Below are 21,407 nucleotides of genomic sequence, written 5' to 3'. Positions count from 1 at the left end.
GCCGCTGAAGGTGCTTTTGGGTGGTGGATTGGGAAGATCTGCCCTCCTTATAACCCGTAACCTGCATAGTCTGCGTTTTGCGATAGCGGTAGGGGGACACGGTAAAGAAGAAGGCAAACCTTTGTAGATTAGAGTAAATTAGAACAGTGCATATTTTCGCTTAGTGTAGAGTTAGGAAAAAGTTTACTTAAAGGGGTTGGCCACTTTACCTCATGTTTTTTGTAGTGTGTGTGTAAGTGGGGGGGGGGGGTGCAGGATATTAGGTAATTTACCAATATACATCTGTTATAGTTCTGCACCGATTTCTTGATATGTAAAGTGAAGCCTCCTGTCTTTTACCTCATCAGCCAGACATTCCTGTCCATAAAATGGCTGCAGGTGGAGGGTCGTGTGATCTCTAACTGTCTCCGAACAATCCCCAGTTAAAGATCACGTGACCCTCCATCTGCAGCCATTTTATGGATAGAAATGTTTGGCTCTACCAGGAACCTGTCAAGCCTCTAGTTGCAGCATTCCCGCTGCTAACAGTCAAAGACCAGCGAGCACTCCCGGAACTGATGGAAGCCTTCACTGGTGCATGAGGCCAGGTAATGGTGAATACAGCAAAGTTCTTACTGCTCCCGGGTCTATTTTACTGCAAAAATACTTTCCAGTACATTGCATGGGATACTAAATATTGATACTGGGTAGTACAATTTGTTACGTAGAGTACAAGCCCTTGTACAGCTCTGTACACAGAAAAATTTTTAAAAAAAGTTGTGGATTTTTAAAGGTGGTGAGTGAAACATGGAAATACTAAGTCAAAAATGGCCAGGTTGTTAATGGGTTAAAGATGTACTACTTTGGCACAATGAAAATTATTTGGGGAAAAAACTTTTTGCAGAGTTGTGAGTTTGTACATGCTTTATACCTGTGATAAAGCATTTGATAACCTGCATTTTGTAGAATTATGATGTTTCTAGACAAAACTTTGCTGTTAAGACCTATAACCCATGTAATAGTAGACACCTCCTCTAATGATAATGAATGGAATACAGTCTAGTCCTATTCAGATGGCACATTAAACTGCATTGTTAAAAAAAACAGCATGCTCTTGTATTTTATGGGTGAGACGAGGTAAATTCACACCTGTATATGTACAAGTCACTACCCCGTGTCTGTAGCTCTGTGGTACAGTATATTTCTATCTATACATGCTCCATTGTCCCATAGAGGACTTTGATCACATGGACGTCACGAAAGGTCCTGCAGCACCTGTCAGTCTCCTCACATGACCTAGTGACATCACTCTCCTTGTGCACTTGCATATGATAGAAGCCCATGCCTCTGGATACAGAAAGAGGCTTGAAGGGTTTTTTCCACCAATCAAGATAACGAGAATGGGAGGTCCACCGGTCCCCAGGTACCTCCGTCGGACCACTCATCGCTCCAGGTGAATGGACGCGCACGTCAGTTCTACTCTATTAATCTCAGCAAGTTAGGCCCCATTCTGTGAGTAGAGCTTAACTTGATAGATGGGAAAACCCCTTTAACGCCTACACACTCCAGGACGTACTATAAAGTCCTGGTGCTGTCTTCCTTGCGCTGTCCAAACTCCTCTGAATTATCAGATAAGGCAGAGAGATGGCTACCACTCAGCTGACCCTCTTCTTCCGAGTCAGAGTTACTATTATCCTGGGCTGTAGATTAACATCCCGGGGCATTAAAAGCGGATGGGGCCAAGTGTTCCTTAGGGATCTTCCTGAAGGTATTACGAACTTCTTCCATAATAATGTTTCAGAAGAAATCAACCAAAGCTGCTGATTCCTCAGCTCTTATATTCCCCAAACAGGTTTCTCAGGTAAGCTTTTGATAACCCGAGGGAAGTCTAGCCTCACAGACCCTGCATTCTCTATGGCTGGTGAGGAGGAGCATTCATTTTATGCTCAGGTTTCCTGTCCCAGGGGCAGACCCTCTCTCAGTTGGTGCTGTAATGGCGAATGAGGAAAATAAGCTTTAAAAATATGTAAATTAGCTTGAGCGCCTCAGGCTAACTTACATATTTTTAAAACCTTATTTTCTCCAGACTACGGGCACCCTGGATTACGCTGGAGACGTTTGCATCATCCCCTACAGAAAACAAGCATCCATTATAGGACAGTCTACCACCGATACGTACTAGATGTCCTTTAATACATTTTTTCAATAAATGAATGCAAATAGAAAATACACCAAATAAATCGTCAGGAACCAGTTATTTTAAGAAGTTTTTATTTATTTTTATTTTATAATACTTTGCTCAGAAATTTTTTTGTTTATTGTGCCTCCGGGTTTGTTAGCAACATTGGAATATACCCCACAACCAGATGTAATAGACTGCATTCTGCATACAGGACTGATGGACGTCCAATGTGACAGACTGCATCCCGCATGCAGCACAAACGGACCCCCTTTCCGACTGACTGCACTCTGCACACAGCACAGAAGGCCCAGACTTCACAGACTGCTTTCAGATGGATAGACTGTACGCCACATACAGAAGTGACTGACCCCCCTAAATGACAGACTGTACCCCACATACTGCATGGACGGACCCCCTCTATGTGACAGACTGAACCCCAAATACTGCATGGAGAAATCCCTGCATACAGAAGTGACGGACCCACTAAATTACAGACTACACCCTGCAACCAGATGTAACAGGCTACATTCTGCATACAGCACAGATGGACCCCCTATGTGACAGACTGAACCCCACATACTGCATGGATGGACCCCCTCTATGTGACAGACTGTACCCCACATACTGCATGGATGGACCCCCTCTATGTGACAGACTGTACCCCACATACTGCATGGATGGACCCCTTCTATGTTACAGACTGTACCCCACATACAGATCCCCTATGTGATAGACTGTATCCCACATACAGAAGTGATGGACCCCCTAAATTATAGACTGCACCCTGCAACCAGATGTAACAGACTACATTCTGCATACAGCACAGATGGACCCCCTATGTGACAGACTGTACCCCACATACTGCATGGATGGACCCCCTCTATGTGACAGACTGTACCCCACATACAGATCCCCTATGTGATAGACTGTATCCCACATACAGAAGTGATGGACCCCCTAAATTATAGACTGCACCCTGCAACCAGATGTAACAGACTACATTCTGCATACAGAACGGATGGACCCCCTATGTGACAGACTGCACCCTGCACAAAGAACAGATGGACCATCTCTATGTGACAGACTGTACCCCACATACAGAAGTGACTGACCCCCTAAATGACAGACTGCACCCCGCAACCAGAATGCATCATATTGACTTGCCCTAGTGATGATCCACATGTGACCCCACCGTTCTCCACATGCAAAGTGCAGCCCAGATATGTAACTGAGAGACCTGCATATCACACACTGACCCGTGTACTCCCAACTGCTGTGCATATGGTCCCCCACAAGCAAACTGCACCCTGCATACAGCACGGACCCCCTGTGTGATGGATGCCTGTGGGGTACAGTCTAGCATGGACCCCCCAGCCATTAGACATGATCTGCATGCCACGTAGGTAGCCCTCCCTTCCTCCTCACCCCAGGGCATCCGTTCTCACCCTGATAATCCCTTCACACCCAGCAGAGGACGATCATCGCATCTCCACCACACACTGCATGTAGCGGGAAACAGGAAGCCCAGCCCATAAAACCTCGGTCACATGATCTGGCGTGACATGTGACCAGTGACATCACACCTCATCCCGGTAGCTCTATTCTAGAAGCTTGTTAGTCCGTACAGTGTAGCGCTCCCGCCTGTCATGCGTGAATAAGGCCGCCTGATCCCGTCTGTTAGGACACGGAGGAAGCAGCGGGTGTGCTGTGTCTCCAGGTAACGTCACTTCCTGCTCTGTGCGGTGACGACCCCTCTCGTGCCGTGCCGTGCCTGTACCAGCGCCAAATGCTGCATTCAGCAGTCTTATTAATGGCTCATATTACCTTGTCGATGTAACTAGGACTCGTGCCCAAGGCGACCAATCAGGTGGATGCTTTTTTTTTTCCATTTATTTAAAAGAGGCGTTCAAAACTGAAAGCTAGAAACCGATTGGTCACCTGTGGTAACTGCTGCAGTTCACATCTTTTCCTGCATTTGAGCGTCAGCGCCATTGTCCTCTAACAAAAGGGCGTAACGGACACCATTGCAAGTGTATTAAAATCAGTGGGAATATTCACATCCGTTATTCATCCATTTTTTTTTAAATAAAAATGCAAAACGGAAACCTGAACGCAGATGGGAACTAACCCTGACTGTTAATTTGACCTCAAATCTAATATGGTGACCCCTTGTAAACATTACTAGGTCGTGTACACAACAGACAGCGCCATAGTTCCTCCAAGAGACATGTCATCATGACCCCTCAGGCACCCGGTGTACACAGAGGATGGGGGTCAAGCCTCTCCCACATGTGGATTTTCAGCCTTGAAAAATCTGTTGCAAATCGTTAGTGGCTTATGTCATGGTCATGTGAGGTCAGCTAATAAATATGACTGGGGAAATGGACGGCCCGCAGGAAATAACCGCAGGCATGGGTCTTGCTCTGAGTTCTGCAGCTCGGCTGTTGGATTACACACAGGGCAGTGGAAACCATAGATGTAGGTGTCAGCCCATGGAATCCAATGCAGAGGGTCAGAGACCGACATATACAGTGGGAGAGATTTATCATAAGTGTCTGAGAGAAGAATTATTCTTGTTGCGTATGGCAACCAATCATAAGTCAGCTTAATTTTTATGAACAGATAAATATCCCTCAGTGTGCCTAATACTGAATTTAATTGTTATAATATGCTGTGGAGACCATTGGTAGAATCCTCATGATTGTGCTGATAGAAAGCCTTAAAGGGCATCTACCACCAGGATGAAGGACTGAATGCAAATGACCCTGAGGGGCTCCAGAGGTGTTAATGGAGCCTTGAGCTTTATCGGTATGTTCTGATAAGGCTAGCAATTTAACACTGCTATTACTGGGGTAGTGCTCGGGAGCTGCTTACTTTAGTAAGTGCTGCTAGAGGGTTTATTTTCGGGCAACAGATCTTCTTTAAAGGGGTTTTCCCAAGAAAGAAAATTTTCACATTTCAATCCCCTAGGGATGTTAAAGTGAACCCATCAGGCAAAATAACCCCCCTAAACTAAATATATTGTCATAAACTGCCACTAGAAAGCATTGCCTCTATCCCTTCACTGTCCCTCTACATGCCTGTAAACCTAAGCAATGAGGTCCTAAAGCTGTATGCAAATGACCTATGAAATGTCCAATGAGTCATTAGCATATTCAAGCTGTCCGGCTTATTCATGAGTAGGAGGCACAGCCACACCCCCAGTGCTTGACTGACAGCCTGTATAATGGTATGAGGCTGTATAATGGTGTGAGGCTGTATAATGTGTGCTTCCTGGTGCTGGCGCCCCCTGCAGCTTGTGTGTGTGTATAGGAGAGATACAACAGCTCCAGGCAGCCATGTTATAGCAGAACATGTCAGGTACTTGTGTAGCTGATGTCTGTGTATCACACATGTGTATGGGAGGATGCAGCACACACACACACACTAGCAATGCTTTACTATACATCACACACAGACATGAGCAGGGGCAGGAGAGGGGAGGGGGAACAGGGATGACATCACTGCCTCTGACCATGTGACAAGCCTCATTTACATAATAAAGAAAAGATGATTTTGCAATGATTAATGTATGAATTGGCTAGATTAAGGCTGATGGGATCCTTGTGAGCTGCTCCAAAAGGTAGTAGTGACAGGACAAGTGATACAGACCTGATAACAGGTGTCCTTTAACCCAATTAAGATCATTTTAACCCCTTACTTTACAATTTTACTTCCTTTTATTGCTGTTTTAGATCCTATCACCCCCTAGGCTGCTCAGTGTAAAATTCCAGGGTGTGGACGGGCTCTAAGCAGACACTGCAGTGTGGTTAGAGTATCAGGGTACAAGGTGTATATACACTTTCATCTGGCTTCTGACATTGTACTAGTATCTGGCACATAAAAAGGGATGAGACAGATCAGAGATGCATGAGATGCTTACATAGAGGCTTATAGACTGTTACCCTGTGGGCTCTGCTACATCTCACAGGCGTGCCTGCATCCTCATTCCCCCGGATCACTTATCTCCTTATAGCTTGTTGTTTGCAGCCTTTCTTTTCTCACGATCTCCTAGCAGCAAGTGTCAGTGTCTCAGTGTGAGCTCTGTGCAGGAGGCTGGGCTACAGACAGTAATCTCAGCAGCATGGTCTCACACAAAAATCCAAGATGGCTTCCGACCCTAAGTGAGAAGTTACTGGGTCGTGTCTAGGGGCAACTGAAATTATGTACGCCAGGACTGATAGAGACAGGTTGGACTTATATCTGTGAAATGCTGCATTTTTGTTAATAACAGTGAATTAGAGAATGTGTTATTTTGTTATCCTGAGTACATATAAGAAACTTGTCTCGGTGGGAATACTCCTTTATGTAGTATACAGGTCAGATCATAATGATTCCATCAGGGTAGGATGTCCACTACATAATATAGAAGGCCTTGGAAAATGGGGGTGTAAGTCACTGCACTAAAATAATATGGCAGTTTACAAGAACTTTATAACTTCTATAGTGTAATATTCTGGTCTAGGGTGGGAAAAGTTTTTTTTTGGGGTTATGTCGGACTTGAATAGGTATGACTATGATATGAATAGGTAAGATTATAGCCATCTAATGTATGATGTGTCTATGCTTCACAGGTACATCACCATGCAGACCTGGCGCTGGGACCCTGCCCAGGTTTTACCTGTGGCCATCACTTGTGTTCTTGTATCTGCTGTGACATTGGAAATGTTCTACCTTATCCTCACTGCCTCGGGGAGTGCACAGATACCCCTTCTGGTGGTGACCTTGTACCTCTTATTTAATGTGGTGGGGAATATGGTGAAGTTTGTGCAGAGTAATTCTACTATCAAAGGTGTCTTCTTGGAGCATGGGAACCTTGGCCAGGGCTGGTTGTGAGTATATAATATCTCTTGTAAACGAGTATATTGTATGTTGGGCTTTATGTTTATGCATTTATTATTTGATAGCTATAGTATATTATTTCTTATGATACAAATATGGAAGAGTAAAAATATTAAAGCATGAGACACATTGTTTCATGTAAGAGTAGCTTCACATATCTGTGATAGAAGCAGAAAAATAAAATGGTGATGAATCCCTTATGTGACGGACTCCTTTAGGCTACGTTCACACTGATGTGTGCCCGTCGTACCGTAGCATGGCGGGCACACATGGGCTCTGGAGAGAGGAGGAGGGGGTGAGTGCTGCCCCTCTCCGTAGAGTAAGATGGGGCACAGTGCCGTATTCCGAGAAAATTTTGGACATATACTATCTTTTCACGGGGTACGGAACGGTACCGCTCCCGTATGGCGCCATGCGCCCATTGCCATCTATGGGGGAGGTGTATATACCTTATATACCTCGGCCGTATATACACCATACATCGGCCGACTATGGTGTTTTGCCTGGCACCATACCAAATCTATGAATGTTCCTCGTACATATCCTACGTTTTAGGCCGTTCTGGGCCAGTAAAGATTTAGTTTAAAAAAGCATAGGCCTTGTTCATATTAAAGGAACCTACCAGCGCATCTACCTTTTTTTGGGTAGATATGTGATGGTAGGTTTCTTTTAAAGACACATGACTTACAGACAACCCCTAGTTACAGACGGACCCCTCTGCCCACTGTGTGACCTCTGCTGAATCTCTCTGGATGCTTTACTATAGTCCCAGACTGATCAGCTGTAAGGTGTCTGTAGTGAAGTTTTATTTATATTCCTTGTTCTCATAACAGCACAAAACTGACAAGAACTGGCAAGAATTGTAGATAAAGGGCCACATTTATCACTTGTTTTTTCTGTTGTTTTTGCGCCTTTTCGTTTAGGCGCACCGTTTTTGCGCCATTTTTGCGATTAAACGTCAAATTAGCCGCGCAGCAAAAATAACCACCTTTCCCTCATCTATCGTTCAATTCCAGATGTTTTGCTGCGCCTAATGATATTCATCACGTGCGACTTTTGCATTTAGGCGCAAAAACGGGCGCAAAAACACTCCAGCTCGAAGGTGGCGTTATCTGAGAAGAAAGCACTGAGCCCCTTTGCAGAAGAGCTCATTTCTAGCAGCAAAGCTCAGCCAGACACTGGAACATATAATAGATACAATTAGATACACTGCAGACAGGAGCTGCAGACTCTATTTACAGTTCATCACCTTCTATTTACAAAATATTCTGCAAAACCTGAGCTCAAAACAAGAGCAAGAGAAGTTTGCACAAGTTTGCAGAAGCTTGCAGAATTTTGCAGATACTGCAAACAAGTGTCCCCCATGTAATTCTGCACAGTGTCTGAGGGGGATATTGTGCAGAATTACAGGGGTGCAGCAGGAGACCAGCACTGGGGGATCCCCTCCAGGAGAAGCCCCTGCTGAGGAGGTCACTGGGTGCTGGGTGTCACACACCTGGGTGCTGCTGTGAGTGTTATCTCCATTCTGGGATGTGGGAGAAGCAGAGAGGAGCTTGTAGCAGGATCACATGTAAGTGCCCGAATCTAACATTGCGCCTAAACTGCGTTAAAGTAAAGTGATTAATAAGAGGCAGAAAATATACTTATCACAGATGGTTGTAGCTTGTGATAATTCTGGCAAAACAGTGCGCCCGAATTTAGGCACAACTACTACACTTAGGCGCACAATAGTGATAAATGTGGCCCAAGGTGTTTTAGTTTCTCTTGTGACTATTTCTGTATTTTTAGGTATTGCTATAGCTGTCAAACACACATTCCCCCGAGATGCCATCACTGCTATGACTGCAATGTGTGTGTACTTAGACGGGACCACCACTGCACACTACTTGGAAAGTGTGTTGGCTACTCAAACTATCGTTACTTTTTTTGCGCACTACTTCATGGATTGCTGGCGCTGCTTCTCGCCACCATTCTCAATGCAGAAATTTTTATGGAATTGCTTCATCAGGGCATAAGCCTCCACAGCCTTCTCCTACTTCTTTTGCCTTGGATGATGTTCATAACAGGTATAGATCTTCCTTCATCAATCCACTAATATCAAATAATTTTACATGGAAAAGTGTCATGTTTTCATTTTTTGCTAAATATTCAATAATAAATTGACACATTAGACCACTAAACTTGAATCACCTGTGTACTGTACCCATGTACCTCATGTAAGAATAGTAAATCTATATAGGGCCCTCATGTTCTGCACCACTCTTGCAAATGAAGATACAAATCATGGTACATACAGACTAAATAAGACATTACAGAGCAATAACATGGTCAGATGAAAGAATGTCCTGAACAGTAGTGTTGAGTGGACCAGAACTGGAAAGTACGGGTTCTTATCAAACTGTTCGGGTTCATCTTTTCCCACAAACTAAAGTTGGCCCCTATCACGTGGTTAGGACCTAACTTGCTGATCTTTGGGGGTCTCTTTAATCAGCAAGTTAGGGCCTAACTTTAGTTAGTTTGAAAACCTCTTTAACGCTTTAATTGCCAATGGCAATGTTGCCAGCGACTTTTAATAACATACATAAATGTGTAGACCCCTTTAATCAAACCAGTTTACAGATGTACTTGTAGCTGTACTTGTACTTCATCTAGAGGTGCAAATCTCTAGTCCATCATGTGCCAAAAAATCCTAGAGTAATAGCAGATGCACATGACAGAGAAATGTGCTAGATGTTTATTGTACGGGGGTGGCACACGGCTGCACTTAATGCAATGCTTCTTAATGGATCAATTCACATGTCTGTTATATTTATTGGATAAGTTCTATCATAAAATTGAGCATGTTCTAGTCCGATCAGTTTTTATGTACCCCTTGTCCAATAGAAGTCAATGGGTCAGCACTCGGACGGTTAACACAGATGGTTGCTAGGATACGCTATTGAATGTAAAAATCATCTGTTTTTTAAATTATTATTTATTTATTTTTTTTAAAAACCAACACTGGTTATTGAAGGATGTAATTAATTAAAAACTGAAAGATTGAAACAAAAAGACAACAGACATTGACGCCAATTTGTTTCAATGTTCGTGTGCATGGAGCCCATCTCTTCCCCAGTGCACCCATCTGTACAACTTGCTATTAAATCAAGTTTTTCCACTTATAACTCTTTTCCTCTATCCCCAGTGACTGTGCCCCATACTAAAGAAACATGTTTTTATGGGACTTCAGGGACTATTTATTGTAGTCCCAAATAATGATTCATGCACATGTCCAAGGGAACCTGTCACCCGAGCCCTCATTCACTAAAGACAGGTTGGAGAAGCCCATCAGCCTTTCTGCCTTTTCTAAGCATTTGAATTGCAATATAATTGTGTGTTAATAATAATAATACTTTGTTATCCCGAATGGGAACTTAAAGTGTCACATCCGCAATACACCGATTCAACAAAGACATCACATATTTAAAACTCACATAAAACCACATACAACATAGAAGGGAAGGAGAACACTGGTACATGTAAATATGCATTACACCGATTTACAATAAATAATTAAATGGATTATTAAAAGTAATTAAATAGTACCCTCCAGTTACATTTCTTGGAGTCGTTCAGCATGATCCTTACATTATAACTCCCAGTCCCAGGGTTTGAGCTTTGGTTTGGATGCATTTCAAAACACAACATGTGACTTGTCTGTGTTACCCACTACTCAGCTCTTGCCCCCCCAACTTTGTGCTCCTGTACGGTTCCTCCCTCCTGCTCCTTCACAGAGTTCACAGCTGGTGAGCTGACATCAATGGGGGAGGGAGGAGCTGTACAGGAGTAAAAAGGTGGGGGCCAAGAGTTGAGCGGTCTGCAGCACAGACTAGTCACATGTTGTTTTTTGAAATACAACCAAACCAAAGCCCAACCCCTGGGACTACACAGAGGATTCTGTCAGGGTGCAAGGTAATTATACACAATAATATTGTAATGCAAAGGCAGAGAGGCATATTTGCAATGGAGATGTGATGGGCTTCTGAAACCTGTCTTTAGTGAAAATGAGGTCCTTGGTGACAGGTTCCCTTTGCAGGAATCCTCTCATTAGGAGACCTATTTTTAGCACTCCCCCAGTTCCCTGGAAAGAATTGTAGTACATACACTGCCAAAGACTTTTTGTATAAAAAGTAGGTTTTACAGAAAAAAAGATATGTCATATTGTACCTTTCAATGGCATGTGCTCTGTGACTAGGCAATTGTCAACTGGGAGTGGCTATAGAGTAGCAGTCCCCCCCCCCCCCACTCTTGATAAATCGCTCTTCCAATTGTCCTTTTCAAATATATTTAAACGCCTCTATAGGCACTCCCGAGTGATGAGTGACCAGTCAGAGAACATGGCATTGAAAGGTACTATATAACCTATTTTTTTTTATACAAAAACTATTTGGCAGTGTAAGTACTATGTTCTGTGGGGGCTGGGGAAGTGCTAAAATGGGTCTCCTGGTAACAGGTTCACTTTAATGCTCTATTCATATGGCTCACACAGGGGCACTTTTGGCCACCAGAAGGGGACAGATCTCCCTCAAATAAACCCTTCTCTCATATCCAATTTCCAAAATGCATTGGCCACAGAATTTATTTACAATGTGTGACAGTTTTTTTCTGAACTACAATTCTATCTCCTCTCCTCCACAGGTCAAGTATCCGGTTCTGCTTTCATTTTTGCCTTTGTTGCTGATACCTGTGTAGTGGGTTTCCTTTTTTGCTTTGCCTTCCTCATTCTTCATTGTTTCATTCTTTATCGCGGATCAACAACCAAAGAGTGGTTTGGTGGGCATAAGAGAGATTATGATGTCGGATGGAAGAAAAATGCCAGAAACTTTCTTGGAGAGAGGTGGTACCTTGTTTGGTTATCTCCATGGACTCGCTCACGATTGACTGGAGATGGAGTTAACTTTGAACCCCGAGATCTTTCTTCGACTGTATCTTCTAAAAATGTGAATCAGTAGGGAACCAGATATGTGGCAAATCGCTTATTAATTTGCATTGTTCTGTAAGTATGTAGCCACCTTTCTTCCATTCATGCCATGCAAAAGGAGAATTAAAGTACCGTAAATTAGGATTGTTAGACACACTTGGTGAGGTTTATTATGGCTATAACCCTATTCCGACACTATAGTAAAAATATCTGGCAGATCAGGCCTGATCTAAACAGATCTGACCTGGCGGAGATTGTACTTGGATCTACTACAGAATGCAATGGGGAATTTTCAGACTTGTGTTTAAAACGCCAGTCTTATTAAATTCTACCCAATGTACAGTATTTGTTGGAGTATAAGGCGCTCTATCAATAAATGCCTGCTAAAACGTCTAGGTTCATATATAAGGTGCACCTGATTTATAAGGATGATTGACCAGCAGGTGGCAGACCTGTGCACAGTTCAAGGCAGCTGTTATCAGTAAGTATGGTTCATATATAAGGCGCACTTGATTTTCTGAGAAAATCAAAGGATTTTTAGTGCGCCTTATAGTCCGAAAAATACGGTACTGTATTGTGAATCCTCTGGTGAGTTAGAATGTAGGGAGCCTGAGCTCTATGCGTGAACAAAAGGTCCTATCTCAGACTAACCCTTGAAGTGTATGGGCTCTTTGTTTGGGCTACTGTGGGAGACAGACTTGTGACACTATATGTGGGGCGTTGTTATCAACACTGTGGGAGCTCTGTGGTTTGCATTTTGGAATGGGGGGGGCACTGTTGTACTGTAGTAAAGTCATGTAATCTGACTTTATTTCCTAGATGATATTTATTGTAAGAATAATTTTAGCTTCTCTTTTATACCCCTAACTATAGGTCCGTCTTATGATCAACAGTATCCTAGTTCCATAAAAATATAGACTTGTCACTAAACATAGATTTGTGCAAAAAAGCTTTATTTTTGTGTTGTCACATTTTTTTTTCTTTAAAATGATATTTATATCCTATAGTTATTAGAAGATTAGAGAGGGTGTACCCAATAGTTGTGAGGCTGTATCATAAGTTTCGAGAATAGCCATGCACTTAACACTGACATGTTCTGGCTGGTGCTGATAGGGACTCCTAGATGGCAGACCTAAATTCCATTGTTAGCGCTCTGGCTGCTCGGGGAGCTCTTGGATAGCTTTGCTGTGTGTAATATGATCTAATGTCTAAGGTGCAAAAGGCACCGCTTTACTAATGCATATTTTTGATTTTTTTTTTTTTGTTTTAGGCCCAGCACCTTTCAAGACTTGAGATAAATGTATGGGAGGACACCACTTCAGATACACACTTCAGATGGCCTTTATATCTATGCAAAATGCATATATAATTATTGCATACTTTCCATTAATTCTGGTGTAACATGTAATCATTTTTCAAGAAAAGCACTAAGTTTAGATAAGCAAGTCAAAAGCTGCTTTAACCCTTTTACTGCTTTTTGTATTTTAGACCATCATTCTTTTGTTTTTTGCTATATATTTGTTCAGAGATCATCTGTGCAAACAGCCGAAATCTCCCATCAAAGGTAAAACTATATATTTTGAGAGCATATTAAGCTTTGTAGCTCTCTACGCCTAAAATTCAATCAACGTCTTCAAAGATGTTATGTCTTTTAATGGTAAAAATTTTCATTTTCGCTCTTGATTCTTTGATGTCAACTGGACAATCCCAAATTCTTTGTACCACTGGCACAATCTTGGTCAACTATTTGGTGAGAAAAAAAAGAATAAAGCACAAAAAGAATTACCAATATTGCTACCTAACCCAGAACACAACAATAACATGTTTGTCTAAATTTGCTTATTAGATCATTGAGGGGAAAAAAACAAACAAAAGTACATTAAAAACCCTTTCAATAATAAATGCACCAATAATGTACTACTCCCCATAAGGATTCTCATACTTTATCTAATAAACTATGTTGCTGAGACAAAAATGAAAATTAATTTATTCACGTTGGTAGCTTTAAGCAGCCACAACTCAAATCGTAAACTGCTTGAACTTTTTTGCAAAGTGACAAAGAGCTACTCTCAAAGTTACCTGCAGCAGATGGTCCTAACTAAACGCCACTGTATACATAAGAAGGTAGCGGTCTGCACTTATCATTCTTTACAGCTATGATATACATGCGGTCCCCTACTTAAGAATACCTGACTTAGGCTATATTCACACAGCCGTATGGGGGACATATATAAGACATCCGAAATACATCGCTATGGAGAGGGGCGGGGTGTGCACTGCTGTGTGCCCGCCGTGCTACGGTACGCTGGGCACACGTCGTGTGAATGAAGCATTACAGACGACCACTAGTTGCAAACCTCTGGATGTTGGTAATTTACTGTACTTTAGCCCCAGGGTACAATGATCAGCTGCAGAACTTATCAAAGGTGCAAATAAGCTTTATTGTTAATCCTGGTTCTTATGACAACCCAACATTCATAAAATCCAATTGTCACAGAAAATTTTTTCTGGAGCTACAATTATAAAATATACAGTTCCGACTTGCATACAAATTCAACTTAAGAACAAACCTAGAGAACTGATCTTGTACGTAACCCGGGGACTGCCTGCATTTGCCTTGTGTATCAGATCTGGAAGGGGACAAGTACTGCTGAGACCTGTGAGGCCAGATTCTTATGGCAGTGTTTTGGTTAGTATTTTGCACCAGTACTTGTGGGCCAATATTACAGGGGCAGGCTATATAAAGAAAGTGTAATAGAAAGATTCGTACCTCTGGGAATTCAGAGCCATTCCTGGTTTTGATTTCCAAACACTAAAATATTGGCTGTGACTTTCCATGCAGCTTGAAGCTCCATGAAGGTCTATGTATACGCTCAGCAGAGGCCATAATATCCTATAAATCCAACAGGTCTACATTGATGTCACTGTCTATATAAGGACAGTTGAGTCACTTGAGAGACCCCCCTGAACAATCACAGTCTGCTGGCGATGTTCACTCCTCCTTCCTCCTCCTGCTTAAGGGGAGGACAGGAGGGCATATCCCTCTGTTGGAGCATATGAGTATATGCTTCTTCCCTCCATTTTATGGATAAGTCAGGAGTCAGATGTATCCTTACAACAGAGGGCTAAAATGTGGTGTGAATGTGGCCTTAGTTGCTTTCATGGCCTTTTGCTTTTTTGCAATGTACGATGTAATGAGTCTATTTGTAGAATAGCGTAAAGCAAATAATAAAACATTTGGACATTGATGTAATAAAAAGCAGATAAGCAAATGTTATCTTTGGGTGGAATACACATGTCTTAAACAGCTTTGCTTCAAGAAATCCTGTACTTATACAGTAATGCATATGACTATCGACCCTAATCCCTTTTTCATTGTCCCGGATCAAACCCAATTTGGCACTGTGCCCCATCTAAATCTCTCCAACCTGAGCAGTCCTTTTAGCCAACCATAGGAGCTTATATGTGACTACATCTTGCCTATAGAAAAAAGTTTAGCTGCCTTGTATCTTTCTTTTTAATATCATAACATTCTATATGAGTGCACCCCTTCAAATTAGTATTTTGTTAGCTTTAATATTTATGTACTCCACTAGGCAAAGTCCTTGGCCTTTCCCCCCCCCTCTTTTATCTTTATTAATCTTCAGACATTGGTTGCCGAGTTCATATAGGACAGCTTCAATGACAGGGCGCTGGTAACATATCTGCCTGTAGGTGGCATGCTTCATGCATGTACATGTTACTACTGTATAGTCTCACATTAGACAGTTAAAGGGGTTTTCCAGTTGTTCCATGATCTTTGCTACTGCAGCTCAGCTTCTATTCATTTAAGCTTCAGTTACTCAACCTGGTATTCTTGTAGATCTGTTTTGATCAGGGTGCCAGAGGGATTCACGATCAGACCCCCATTGATCTGTTAGGTCATTAATATCCCTCAGCTGGTAAACTATTTTAAGAAATTTCTTAACTTTATTGCAGCTGCCACAAGGAAATACTAAAAATTGTAAAGAAAAGACTGATTCTTCTCTGTGCTTATCAAGTTAAAAAATTAACAACTTCTTTGTTAATTTATTTTTAAATTGCATATAACCTCTGTTGTAATATGTAGGCTACAAAACTAAATCAAAACCATCCGTTCTGTAGTTAAAAGGAAATCTCCATACTGTAGCTTGGTGTACCCCCTACCCCTTCCTTCTGTCTGCTGTAATCTCATGATGGCTGAGGGAGTTTTCAGTTCACAGTGGGATGGGGGGTTGCTTCTGAACAGTGTAACAGCACGTTACACTCATTAGCATAGTTTTAAATGTTGATTTTAGAAGAAAGGAGGCCAAAGGTATCAAATATAAGAAGATTACCAAAGTCACAACGCATATAAAAACTGTGTCCCTGGATTGTTATGCTGGCTTTTGGTGGTAGATTTCCTTTAAACTGTCATTACTTTAATAATGATTCCGTACCTGGATATACAATTGATCCTGGCTGAAGGTCCAAGTGAAATATGACAGCATGAAATAGTGGGTGTCAGCAGTGGCCACTTGTGTAATATCACTCCTTAAAGGGGTATTCCAGGAATCAGCATAATTCATATACAAATGAGTCCGTAAAATATAAGCTAATGTGTAATTAGTTGTTATTTAAAATTTTGCTGCCCTTAGCAGAAAATGCTGATGACAGACTGTAATGGAGAATTAAAATGCTACTGGCCCTTTAATCAGTCCGTTAATTTCCTCCACGCGGAGAAGACTCAGGACAGAAGATGGCAGCTGGTCACATGTCCACATCACATGTCCTGCATCTGCCTGGGCAGGTCATGTGATCACCACTATGTTTGGCTGTAGTTGGTTGGTTTCAGTGCAACCAGTATGACTAGTGTTGTGTTGTGTTGATGGCAGTTACACATCATTACTATGGTAAATGAGCAAGTAAACCTGTTAGGTCATCACTGGGAGCAGAGCATAAGAGGTGGGAGGAGGAGTTACTGAGAACTAAAGGATCTTGGGACTTGTAGTTTCCAGTTGCAGCCATCTTGGTGATAACTCCACCTGGTTTAGAGGCCATGAAATTTTGTGAATCATAAAATCAAACTATTTAAGCTCCATTTTGTGACTAATGAAATTGAGTTTTGTTACATTCGTTTATTTATAGCATTATGGGTTTTTGTATCAGACGCTCATATTCCCGGAATACCCCTTTAAGATACCTGCACATGTTGTGGATTGTCATGCGGAAAATCCAAATACAAAACGTTTTTATGTGTGTGTGTTTTTTTTTTACCTGTTTATCAAAACCGTATCATGGTGCAGAATTATTGCATGTTTGTTGCAAATTTGATGCCGATTTTCACATACCCATAGACTTCAATGTATAAAAAAATCCACAAGGAAGGCACAATAAAAGTGACAAGATTGCTATTTTATTTTCTGCATTGAGGAACCATTTCTGTGTGGAAAGAATTCTTTGACTACATTTTTTCCAAATCACATTTACATTAAGGCCCCTGTAATACGCTGTGGATTTTCCACATAATCTGCTATTTGTGACTTAGGCTGTCCATAAATGCAGTGGTTTGTGGACAAAGACTGCACAGCACAAGTTCACGGCAGTTTTGAAGGCAGTGTTTCAGCTGCACAGAGGCTTCATTTGTACCTACTGTGCAGTTGAAATCTGCATCAGAAATCCATTTTGTGGCTGGGGCTGAGGTATTTAGACTGGTACTTTTTTGTTTTTTAATGTTATTGGAACTTCCCCCGTTGGAATAGAAATCTACATCAGCTCCAGTTTCGGCTATAAAAATGTGCCACAAAACTGGCACAAGTTATTGTAAATTTATAGGCCAATGTTCCCCCACCTGATCCTCCTTGTTTCATGCCCTGCTGCGCCCATTTTTTTTCCCTATAAAAGTGGGGTTTGTGTGATGCAGGAGATGTAATTTTCCATGCTGTACAACAGAAATTGTAACTTTTTTTAAAACTTGTATGCTAAAAAGCTGGCGCACAAGCCATTAGACATCAGCCCCTACCTTCCATTGTAGGTATATGTATGTGTCAGGACTCTGTTAAAAATGTGTATTTGTATTTTTTTATTTTGGTATCAGAATTTCTGTGGTACACTGATTGTTTTCAACTTGCACTGATCATTTCTAATAAAATCTATTTTTCTTTAAAGTGATTGTGAAATAATTGTAATAATGTTATATGTTTTGCGTTTTCCCCTGTTATCACTCTATGACTATTATAAATCCTTAATCTCACAGATAAAGAACGTTCAGGGAGCCATTATAGAATTGGAAGAAAGAGAGCAGACCTTACCGTAATTTAATTATGCCATCCATATGGATAGAAAAGTGAAAATAAGCTTTTTGACTTCATTACCAATAAAAATGATTGATAGATATTTATGTAGCGGTTTACAAATCTTAAGGTAAGTATATACATAAAATAAGACGCAACAGAGCGATTATCTGGAATGTAACAATAGGAATGAGGGACTTCTTGCAAGAGCTTACAGTCTATGAGACTAATGATGAAGTTAAGAATAAAAAATGGGGGCCCATACCTTGCAGTTTAGAGACTTCCATCGTTTGACTTATTCTAAATAAGCAACACCTAAGGTAAAAGAGTGTTCATTTCACATGCATCGCAGTCTTCTGTTGTCATACTACTAAAATATCCACCACATGTATAGTATAATACCAATAGGCAAATCATGGATGAGTTATTTAACTGGGTCCTCATCAATTCAATTACTTTTCACAAAAAAGGCCTGGAGATGGCCTCACAAAGACCCATTGGTCAAAAGGTTGAGAGACCACTATGATACTTACCTGCAACCTTTTGACCAATGGGTCTTTGTGAGGCCATCTCCAGGCCTTTTTTTGTGAAAAGTCCATTTATAGTATAGGTCTATATTATATTATAAGCATGAAGGTTGATATTCTTCCCTCCTCTATACATTATACACATAATTAATATACACCCCCCCCTTACATGTTCACTTGAAAGAATAAGATGGACTCAGTGGACCTATTTATTTATTACTGTTAGGGCTCCATATGGAAATGGAAGTTGTGTCCACATAACTCTGTATAATCTATTGTTTCATGGAGAGATGGATGTTTCCTGTCTATATCTAAGCCTCTGGAGTTAGACAGCAATTTTTTAAATATAAGAATCCACATTTTAAACTTGGCATGTAAGATGCCATATGGATCAGCAGGTGTCACACCCAAGAAGAATTATGTAAGGAATGGTAATGGACTGGCTAGCTCTACATACACACTACAATTGGGATCTATAAGTCACTGTGACAATCCAAGGAGGCCACGTACTACAGATGATAGGGGTAACAACACCTTGACATAGATACAACCTGCAAGCCAACCATCTAAACTGCATTCTACAATGCGCCTCTAGGGGGAGATGAGACCCTCTTCAGCCATTGATGCTCCACTGGGGGATTGTGGGATATATGTAAATATGTTTTTGTTGGATGGGATATGGAAAACATTGCCTTTTGACTAATTTGTGAAGCTGCATGACTCCAGTCATACATACACGTGATGGAAACATTGATTATATTACCATGACATCACTGCATGATTCAGATTTTGAAATGAAATCTCTTTTGATCATGTTGTAAGTGTGCTATAGTACCTACTCTAGTTTCTTCTAAATACTTGTTTAAAGCCAAAGAATGAAATACGTGTGGATGTCAGTGCTTCATAACTTGTCACCATTAGCTATATTTTAGAAAATAAGAATGTTAACTGTTTTACTTATATCTCAATGCAGTCTGATAGAGAGGGCAATGGGAAGTACAAATTGAGCATTTTTCATAAACTGTCTTTTGGCTTATAGCTGTTGGAAGCATATACTAGTGTTTCTCAATAACGTAGAATATTGGCAATCAGTTTTTTTTTCAGTAATTCGATTAAAGTGACACTCTTATATAGAGTCATTACAAAGAGTAAACTATTTCAAGTGTTTATTTATGTTGATTATTATGACTTACAGCCAAAGAAAACCCAAACATCTTTATCTCACAAAATTAGAATAATTAACCCAAAACACCTGAAATTGTTTCCTAAGCATTTAAAGGTCTTTTAGTCTGCTTCTGTAGTGGACACAATCCTGGGGAAGACTTAAGGATGATAAGCCAAAATAGGTCATTGCTAAAGATGCTGGCTGCTGAGTCCTTTATCAATGTATGTTTAGGAGGAATTGAGAGGTAAGAAAAAGTGTGCACAAGCAAGAATTCTACTGCCAATTAAGACATCCTTGTAGGCGTGTGGAGACTTTAAGCCATTGACGCACCACTAGGGGATTCTGGGAAATATGCATAAGCATTCTCCCTGGAAGGGACAAGGAAAACAATACCTCTTTATGCTACCTTAAAAGGCTTTATTTAATGAGCATAAGTTAAAGTTACATACATTTGCACAGGCATACAGCATATACTGTGACACAGCACAGACTGCAACATATATTCAATGAATTAAGATTCATACATAGCATTGACAGCATACAGGAATATAATCCTCAACTATATCATAAAAACACTATGCTAGCACTCTGCTCGCTCAATTGACCTAACTAAACGTGCATTGCCTTTCAATTACGGCGACAACAAAGTGTAAAAACGGAAAAAGGGGAGGATTGGAAGGGGAGGGGGTGGGGGTAGCACTTGCCCGAAGCTTTGTTGAAAGACAGACACAGAAGGGGGAAAATAAGGAAGGGAACCTAGCAAAAGTCCACTTCCTGGTTTGGGCCATTTGCATAATGTATGTGTGGCCCAGAATCCCCTGTAAAAGTCCAAATCAAGTGAAAAGTGAGTGTTTTCTGGCGTTTGCCAGATAACCACAGCCTGAAATTCCTAACACACCTAATCTAAGCAAAGTCCAGCATTTTCTACAAAAGTCCTAAACTTGTACAAAGCGTAGATGTCTTGTAAAGTCCAAAAAAAGCGGCTTCTGCCTGGATTCTCCCTGAGGGAGGCGGTGGGCGCCCGGGGAGGCGATCCTAGCTCACAGAGGGGTCCAAATCCAGTTAGGCGTTACCATGGCTTGTTCTTACTGTGTTGTTGTCATCGCCGCTCAGTATACATCAGCAGAGGGGGGAGGAGCTTCCTGAGTGGGGCTTCTCCTTCTTGTCATTGTCTCCCTGCTAGTGAATAATCCAGCAAGCTGTTGAGGACAAGTCTGTAGCAATCAGGTGTTGTCAAAGCTGTGTTGTGCCAAGTGAGGAGTCTCCTGGCGTACCAGATGGCGTCCTTATAGCAATTTATAAGGAGCCAGGCGGCCTGGATATCCTCGATGGCATGAGTGCCCTGGAACAGCCCATAAAGCACCGCATGGTGCGTCATAGAGCTCCTTGGCACAGAGTCTTGGAAATAGGGCTCCAGCGCGTC

At 41.5% G+C, this 21,407-nt stretch overlaps 1 protein-coding gene across 1 annotated transcript; it reads left to right on the top strand.

Annotated features, from left to right (window-relative positions):
- Positions 1-3,723: 3,723 nt before the first annotated feature.
- Positions 3,724-18,166, top strand: ZDHHC24 (zDHHC palmitoyltransferase 24). Its single transcript, XM_072117899.1, has 5 exons — positions 3,724-3,878; positions 6,775-7,032; positions 8,831-9,108; positions 11,720-12,077; positions 13,273-18,166. Exons 2-4 carry the CDS (start codon positions 6,785-6,787, stop codon positions 12,031-12,033), a joined length of 840 nt encoding a protein of 279 aa, XP_071974000.1. The 5' UTR covers positions 3,724-3,878; positions 6,775-6,784; the 3' UTR covers positions 12,034-12,077; positions 13,273-18,166.
- The last annotated feature ends 3,241 nt before the right edge of the window (positions 18,167-21,407 follow it).

The sequence above is a fragment of the Engystomops pustulosus genome, chromosome 7 (assembly GCF_040894005.1).
Source record: "Engystomops pustulosus chromosome 7, aEngPut4.maternal, whole genome shotgun sequence".
NCBI classification, from domain to species: domain Eukaryota; kingdom Metazoa; phylum Chordata; class Amphibia; order Anura; family Leptodactylidae; genus Engystomops; species Engystomops pustulosus.
The sequence above is the reverse complement of the archived record's forward strand: the minus strand, read 5'-3'. Positions and strand labels throughout refer to the sequence as shown.